Here is an 8,744-nt window from a genome sequence, read left to right as displayed (position 1 = left end):
TTTTCGACTTCCATTCAAACAATTCAACGCATTTGGAGACTATCAAACTATGGTGAATGTGCTTCTAGTGGTGTATATGGAAGAAAAGTGAACAATTGTGGTCGAAAAAAAATTGAGATGGATCATAATCATTTTTGTGCAATTCCTTTATGGAAGCGGACAACTCGACGATCATTATCTTCTTCCATGAATATGAGTACGGCCACTTTGTTTCGACGATTCTTCAAAATTAAAATTCATACTCTAATTTTTTTTTTCCGTAACTCTAACTTTTTTCTTTGAGCTCAATGAAGTAGAATGAACATGTAAAAGTGAAATTATATAAAGAAGAGTGTGCAATTAATGGAGGAATAATGTTGGAGTAGCTGTACTCTGGAAGTTGGCAGCTCTCTTATCAAGAGGAAAAAATTGACATTTTGGCACATAGGGAATAGGCGAAATTGGCAGCTCTCTTAATAAGAGGAAAAAGTTGACAGTTTGGCACATAGGGAATAGGCGGCTGCAGTTAAGAGTACCATAAAAAAAGTGTGTTGTCAAAATCATGAGGGTAAAATTGAAAATAAATTTAACGGTTCATTTATTTTGAAACACCAATAAATACCCCAATAATTCACTTATTGTGAAATTGAGGAAGTAATGTTTTGTATCGATACACAATAGAGGAAGTTAAAAAACAGAAATCACTTCTAGTTTGTGTAATATGCCATTACTTTGTTTCGAATTATTATTCTGGTCTGCTTTCTCTATTTTTCTTACCCCAAGTCTTAGAGTCCGTTGAAGAAAAGCGGCTGAAAAAAAGTTTTTTAAAAGTGCTTTTGAAAGTGTTGAACTTATTTTAAAAATAAGCAGTTAAATATTTTTTGAAAGTTCTTCAAATATTTTTTATTTTATTTAAAAAGTTATGATTTTTTATTAAAAAAGATACTCCATCCGTCCCATTTTATGTGTCGCCATTTGACTGAATACAGAATTTAAGAAATAAGGGAAGATTTAGTAATGTTTACCAAATTGTCCTTTATTAAAAAATGTGCTATTAATTTTTTTAATTAAGTGGGACCAATAAGGGTAAAAGTGAAATTTTGTCTTTAAATAGTTACCAAATAAGGAAAGATGACATTCTTTTTGGAACGGATCAAAAAAGAAATGATAACACATAAAATGGGACGCAGAGAGTAGTTGATATAGTAAAATTTTCGTGTAGGATCCGAAAAAGGAATCGACTACCAAATTAAGTAGTCGTTTGGCCATGAATAATTTTTTACTTTTTTCCAAAAAATTATTTTATTGAAAAAGTAAAAATTGAGGTGTTTGTCCATGAGAATTACTAATACAATTGCGAAATTGTATTTATAAAAATGAAAATAAGCTTTATTTGTTTTTACTCATACTTCTCTTACAAAATTTCAAAAATAACTTTAATTTATATCATGGCCAAACACAATTTTATCTCCAACTTCAACTTTAAATCCAACTCTCAAAAATTATAATTTTCATCACCAAACGAGATCTATTGGTTATACTTATATGGTAGTCCAACTAATGACACACTACTTAACCCCCCCCAACCCCTACGCCCCCTCAAATCAACTAAAGAAGTAACTGAGGGAAAGTACGATGATATGGTCTCACAGGCTGCCTAAAAGTAAAGCGTAATTAATGTCAATCGACCCCGCATCCCCTTCCCTGGGCCCGAACGGGCTTAGAGGGAGGTTTGAAAATAGAGGGCGCTACTTTGTAAAACAGTGACCAATACAGAAAAACAAAAACATTAGTCCAAGACTTAACCCTGCCATCATAATCTCTTTTTTGCACGACATTCGCCCATTCCTTTCCCCCTCAACCACCCCCCTCTTTTTCCCCTTTCGGTTTCAACTGAAAGTAGAAAGAATAGTCGAATTAGCAAAAAGCATCCTCATTTGGTATCTACTTTACAGTCTTTCGGTTCTTGAATTTGCTTTGGTGGGAAGGAAGTTTTTCTTGGCTGTAACGGAAATGGGGATACTTTATATTTCTTGTTGAGCTATTAAAGAGACGAGAGTGATACACAGAAAATAGTAAGATAAAGTGATTGTTGAGCATACTTCACGTTTTTTCTTCTTTTGTTGCTGTGGGGTTCTGAAAAATTGATTCTTGATTCTTGATCGTCGCGCTTATTTTTTTGAATTTGATATACAGTTTCTGTTTTAAGAAAGAGAAAGTTGACTACTTTTGGTGTTTCAAAATTCAAAAGCTATGGCTTTTTCTTCCATATTTTGCTGCGTCAAGGGTTCAGATCGGTATGTTCTTCAAAGCTATTGCCTGTAATCACCATCCTGAGTTTAATTGTGTAGTTAAACTTTATGTTTAGCTATTTTCTTGCAAGTTTTCTACTAGAATGTTCTAATTAGATACTGTTGCGTTTGTTGGAAAGATATTTTTGAATTATTTTTTTGGCTGTTTGACCTTCTTGTTGTGTTAATTTGGAGAATGCTGCCAATAGAAGTGCAGGAAGCTATTTTCTCCCCTTTTTTGTGAATTGATTTTGGATTTGAAATGACACAGGAAGGGGCAAGCGAAGAAGCAGCCAACATGGAGGGTTTTTTCTCTGAAGGAGTTGCACTCTGCTACTAATAATTTTAACTATGATAACAAGCTTGGAGAAGGTAGTTTTGGAAGTGTTTATTGGGGTCAGCTCTGGGATGGATCTCAGGTAATTAACTGCTATAAAGCTATAATGTTGAGTGTCTTCGCTCTTATTGATTCAGATAAAGAAAGAAGTATTTATCTCTCCTGTGTTTACTGATTGGAGCAATTAGATGAAACATTGTGTAGAGTTGCTGCACCACTATTGATACGCTTGAGTCGATTCCTATAGCTTTGATTTAAAACAACAACAACAGTATATCCAGTGTATTACACTTAACTGGGGTCCGGTAGGGTAATGCGTACGCAGACCTTAACCCTGCAAGGTAGCGAGGCCGTTCCCGATAGACCCTCAGCATACCTTTGATTAAAAATCGGAATTAGTTGCCAATACAGAGAGTTAGATCGAGGTCATTCACTCTGATTGGATTTAGGGATCTCGGAGTAAGCTTTCCTTCGTAGTTGGTGGTGACTTTCTGGTTGTAATTATGCATGTTACTGTACTGATATAACAACAACCACTAATTCATCAGCTAAGATATTCATGAAAAGTTGAAAACTAAGTGATAAAGGTTTTGTGAAAGCTTCTAAGATTTTAATGGATAAAAGGGTTCCAAGCCTTAGCTTGTAAAGAAATGAATGTAGAAGATCATTTGGATTTCCTTTAAGAGGTTGCATGGATTGCTTGTCTCTGATACCATGGTAAACACTTTGAAAGGAGGTTTAGAAAACCATTTAACGGTCTTACCGTAGGAAAGCTCTATAATTTTTCTATAGTTAGGTCCAATCCAGCAACAGGCTTTTCTGAAACGGGGTGCAGTCTCAGCCTTAATGGACGGGCATCTTCAAATTTACTGAGCCATTTGCGCCTCTCCGAAATGGACAGAAGAGATTAGACAGGAATTTACCTTGTTCACTCGGGGAAATCTGGATGATAAATAAGTAAGTTCACCTCTCCCCTTCGCAAAACCAAATATAAGGTAAAGGCCCTATGGCTAAGGAGGAAACTCATTTGACTGTGTTGCTTGAACTCTTCAAAAATATTGCCGCACCCATGTCGGATCCTCCGAAATGCACTACTTTTGGAGCATCCGACACCATATGATGTTACCATTCTTCTCTCAAATGTATGTTTGCTACTTGAGTCACAACTAAGGTCATAACAATATCAGAGAGGATATCAGAGTCACTTCACAGTTTATTCTCAAACGGCAGTGGCATTAGTAGTCAAAAGTTCATCTATTAAAAAATGGTTCTTCATTCCCTTTCCCCATTTCTTCAATCCCCTCCTCTCTGTTAATATGTTTATTTGGACCCCTTTTGCATTTTTCAAATCACAAATGATTCACAAAATAAAGGAAAATGTGGTCTTCTTGTCCATCATCTAATGCAATGATCAAAAATGGCATGCCTGCAGTAGTTCTGGTATTAGAACAATGAAAATAAATTCAGATATGGTTAAACAGGCTAAGAGACATTCCTAGACTGTCTGATTTACAATTTGTACACATTATTGTAACTTTACTAGGTTTGATATTCTTAACTTTGAACTTACGATAAAAGATTATGAGCATAAGAGCATCTTTCCACTTATGACCAACTCGGAATCTTGTTGTTTCAATAATTAGTGCTTAACAATACTTTAGCATGGCCTCCATAGGTTTGAATTGGAGGCTGCAGTTAAGCTATTATGCTGACTTTTCATTGCAGTGCGAAAAGTTATATGAAGGATCTCTTCTTTTTTCCTTTTTCACTTACTTGAACCTAACAAGGGAGAAGGGTCTCTTCTTTGTTTGATTCACTGGCCTTCTCTCATCAGATAGGGAATACCACAATCAAGGTTGCTTAAAGGGATAATAGAACACATCTAACTGTCTTTGAAATGTAGACCCTTTTTCTGTGATCCAATTAGCCTTTTGCTTTGAGAGTAGGACTTCACGGCCCAGCATTCATTCGCAAATCCTGTAATGAAATTGAGACTGCTCAACCTTGGAAGCTAATTCGCGTGAAGGCAGCGCTGTCTGTTGTACCGTTGACTCTATCTATTCATGGAATTGGAAGTGAGCAGTGATTAGTTAGTTGGTTGATAGTTTGGTCGGGTCGCAATGGATTGATTTGGAACCAGAATTCCAATGAAGGTTGGTTTCTTTATCTGAAATGTGTGATACCATTGTTCGCATCCCAATAATGGCAAGATTTGTTGAATTCTCACCATTTGCCAATCCAGGTGGTGGAGTTAACACATACCCGAGCTGGGTCGGAGGTAGTAGGTGCCTGAGGATTAGTTAAGGTGCTGGCCTGGACAGTATCTTTATTTTGGGGGTGGGGGTCTGGTGAGGAGGGGAGACAGCGCTAGGAAATTCCAATTTTCTCTTGCTTATATTCCTTCCTGTCAGAAACAGCCTCTCTATCTCTGAGACCGGGGTAAGATATGCGTCCCCTCTACCTTTCCCAGACCCACTTTTTGGGACTACACTGGTTATGTTGTTGTTTTTGCTATATTACTTTATGGTTTTAAATCCGTTATCTGGCACTAATCATTTTTAAAACTTAGCTTTACAGGATAACTGTCCTCACTGCCTGATTTTCCCTTCTGTAAACCTTATACTGGCTGGATTGTTAGGTTTAAACTCTTTTCAATTTATAAATAGGTTTGGATTCTGTTATGAATCTTTCATGCTGTAGTTTGATAATAACTTGCAATGCTGAATGCGACAGTAGTATATTCTTTGCTTTATATTCCTCATTTTAATGCTATTGTTTCTTTCTTTCCTTAGATTTCTCTGCAAAAGTCCATTCCTCTTTCACCTCTTTCCTATCTCACTAGTCACACTATTTCTCTAATCCGATATGGTTTCTTGTTGGTACTGCTTTTATTCAGGCTCCCTAAAGCTCCTATCTATCTTCCAGCAAGTACTAATTTCAAAACTGAGTCTATTTTCCATTTTCTTGCTGTAACAAATGTTTTATTAATTAAACAGATCCTTCTAAAGCTTGAAGATTTTTTTTATTTTCTGCTGGATCCATGACATCTGTGTTTTAGAGATAAAAACTGTATATACGTTAATATCACCCTGAGGGCGATGGACATATCTACGACTGCTGCTTCTGGTGGTTTTGTTGAAAGGAAGGGGCCGAACTTCTGCTCACCCCCCACCCTCACCCCCGCGGCGGGGAAACAAAAGCTGAAGAAATGAAAAAATAAAGAAGAAGATGCTTCTGTTGAACCAAGAAAGCTGACAGTGGCCGTGACTAGTGATATGTGCAAGTTCAAGATTCATTTCTTGAACTAACATATTTTGCTGAGGAACTGAATGAAAATTAAAAAGTAGTATGAGAGATTGAAAAGACATCACGTGCCACTGAAGTTTTGATTCCTTCTATACAATATGTGTTACAATGAGTTGTAGAACTTCACCTACTGATCATAATGTTGAGCTTTTCTTGATGGATACATTTTTTCAGATAGCTGTCAAAAGGCTAAAGGTGTGGAGCAACAAAGCTGAGATGGAATTTGCTGTTGAAGTTGAAATTTTGGCTCGAGTACGACACAAAAATTTGCTAAGTTTACGTGGTTACTGTGCAGAAGGCCAGGAACGTCTGATTGTATATGACTACATGCCCAATTTAAGCTTACTTTCTCATCTTCACGGGCAGCATTCTGCTGAAAGCCTGCTTGATTGGAAACGACGAATGAATATTGCAATTGGATCTGCTGAGGGAATAGCGTAAGTATTGAACATCCTTGATCCTTCTTTCTGACTAACCCACACACTATCCTCCCTAAGCCCTTCTAGGTGTTGCAAGGTCTTATGTTTCCTCTTCATTTGCTTAACTTTAATGTGTATTACAGCTATCTACACCACCATGCGACCCCACATATCATCCACAGAGACATCAAAGCAAGCAATGTACTGCTCGATTCTGATTTCCAAGCCCAAGTTGCTGATTTTGGATTCGCAAAGTTCATCCCAGATGGTGCAACACATGTAACCACAAGAGTAAAAGGCACTCTAGGCTATCTTGCACCAGAATATGCAATGTTAGGGAAAGCATCGGAGAGCTGTGATGTCTACAGCTTTGGTATTCTTTTGCTAGAGCTTGCCAGTAGCAAGAAACCGATTGAGAAGCTCAATGACACTGTGAAACGCACAATCACTGACTGGGCTCTACCGCTTGCATGTGAAGGGAAGTTCAGTGAAATTGCAGACCCAAGGTTGAACACAAACTACGTGGAGGAAGATTTGAAAAGAGTGGTTCTTGTTGCTCTCATTTGTGCTCAAAATCGACCTGAGAAAAGACCAACAATGCTTGAAGTTATTGAGCTACTGAAAGGAGAATCAAAAGAGAAATTCACAGCTTTGCAAAACGATGAAATGTTCAAGATTCCTCCAGCTGTGGACGATGATGCTTTGTCAGGAGCAGAAGGCAGTGCAGACTCTGCTGCTTCAGAAGATAAAGAACCAAAACCAGAAATTGAAAAGGTAGAGGTATAAGCCAAGAGAATGTGGGTAATTGATTGTGGCTTGTTCATATTCAATTTGTGTAGGACTTAATGTATTTTTCGGGGAAGAAGTACTGATATCCATTACCTGGAACGACAGGTACTTTTTTTTTTTTTAAATTGAAAGTATCATTTCATCGGGTTGTGCAGATGTGGATGTTACTGTTTTGCTAGTCTTTCGTGTGATTTCTCGTGTAATATATGTTGAACACAAGAAATGAAAACTGTTTATATGGTAAATGGTGTTGCTAGGTCTTCAGATCAGGTTGAAGTCAATCAATGAAGTATATTGATTTGGATTGGACTGTGTCCAATTATGCAGTGTGTTACAAAATTGATTCCCATCTTAATGAATCAAGTGTAGGTTTTCTTTAATAATAATGTTCACTTTTGGCCAGGTTTTTGGACGTTCCATGATTGAACCGACTAGCTCTGCTTCAGAAATTTCATATAAAAAGAAGTTTTCAATCTCATTTAACTCGGGGCGTCAGAAATCCTCTAACAAAAAATTTCATCACTTTTACCGTCGATATGTTCTCCCTCAATATCCTATCAATCTTGAGGGAAGAAAATTGCTAGTAGTTGACGAAGTTACTATTCAAATTCAAGTGCCGTTTTTAAAAATCATTTTTTGTTTCCAAATTTATTTCAAAAACCCTATTCCCTCCTCTCTCTTTTTTTTTTTTTTTCTTTTTTGTAAAGGCTACATACAACTTTTTTATTACAGGGCCAGAAGTCAAGTTCTAATGCCTAAAAATGTTAGCTATATCAGAATCATTAGGCACATACATGTTAGACGTGTTTCAAATTATCAAAATACTCCCTCAAATAACATATACCATCAAAGAATATAAACGATATATACTTCAATCATGTTACTTTCTCCGTTCATTTTTACATGTCCAATTTTTTATTGACACAGATATTCAGAAGAAGTTAATGATAGAAATAATTTTATCATATTATTTTTTAATATAATAAATTTAATATTTTGTGAAATGCATTAGATGATGAATCATAGTTAATGCTAAGAGAAAATGGATAGAAATAGATAAATTATACATTAATTTTATAAACCTAACAAATATTATTAAATATTCTAAAATTAAAAAATGGACAGATAAAAATAAAGTGAGGAGGAAGTAATAAACTATGTGATTGAAGTGTTTTAAGTAAATTTCCTTTTGCTTTTTTTTTTAGTATTTTTTTTAATGCAAGAGACAACAGCCTGTGTGCTGGTGTAATAAGTTTGTCACGGGTTCGATTTAATTAGGCTTGAAATACAAAGTATGTAAACTTTATAAAAATATTTTTTAATTAGTAGATGGACCTAATAAGTCAATTATTGCTTTTGACCCGTATCTTGCATTTAGTGTATTTAATTTGCTACTACTATCAATTATTTATTAATTATTTACTTTGTTTATTTTTATTTATTATTTTAAAATTTAAATTTAGTTTTTCTTTAAATGTATAGTGAGAATTTTAATTTATCGGACTGTCCTTTCTTTTTTTGTCACTTTTAAGGCATTCAGAAAAAATAATTTTTTAAAATTTATTCCCTAATTTATTTATTAAAATATTAATTAATATAAATATCATAGTAAAATATCAGTCC

At 35.5% G+C, this 8,744-nt stretch overlaps 1 protein-coding gene across 2 annotated transcripts; it reads left to right on the top strand.

Annotated features, from left to right (window-relative positions):
* The first annotated feature begins 1,594 nt into the window (after window positions 1-1,594).
* Window positions 1,595-7,366, top strand: LOC107861962 (PTI1-like tyrosine-protein kinase At3g15890). 2 transcript variants are annotated; one of them, XM_016707383.2, is made up of 5 exons: window positions 1,683-2,054; window positions 2,176-2,276; window positions 2,542-2,689; window positions 6,088-6,350; window positions 6,476-7,366. In XM_016707383.2, exons 2-5 carry the CDS (start codon window positions 2,233-2,235, stop codon window positions 7,116-7,118), a joined length of 1,098 nt encoding a protein of 365 aa, XP_016562869.1. In that variant the 5' UTR covers window positions 1,683-2,054; window positions 2,176-2,232; the 3' UTR covers window positions 7,119-7,366. The 2 variants fall into 2 exon arrangements, with proteins under 2 accessions (XP_016562868.1, XP_016562869.1); XM_016707382.2 differs by having other exon boundaries at window positions 1,595-2,276.
* Window positions 7,367-8,744: the final 1,378 nt, after the last annotated feature.

This window comes from Capsicum annuum, chromosome 3 (assembly GCF_002878395.1).
Source record: "Capsicum annuum cultivar UCD-10X-F1 chromosome 3, UCD10Xv1.1, whole genome shotgun sequence".
Taxonomy (NCBI): Eukaryota; Viridiplantae; Streptophyta; class Magnoliopsida; order Solanales; family Solanaceae; genus Capsicum; species Capsicum annuum.
Note: the sequence above shows the minus strand (reverse complement) of the source record. Positions and strands in the feature narration are given on the sequence as shown.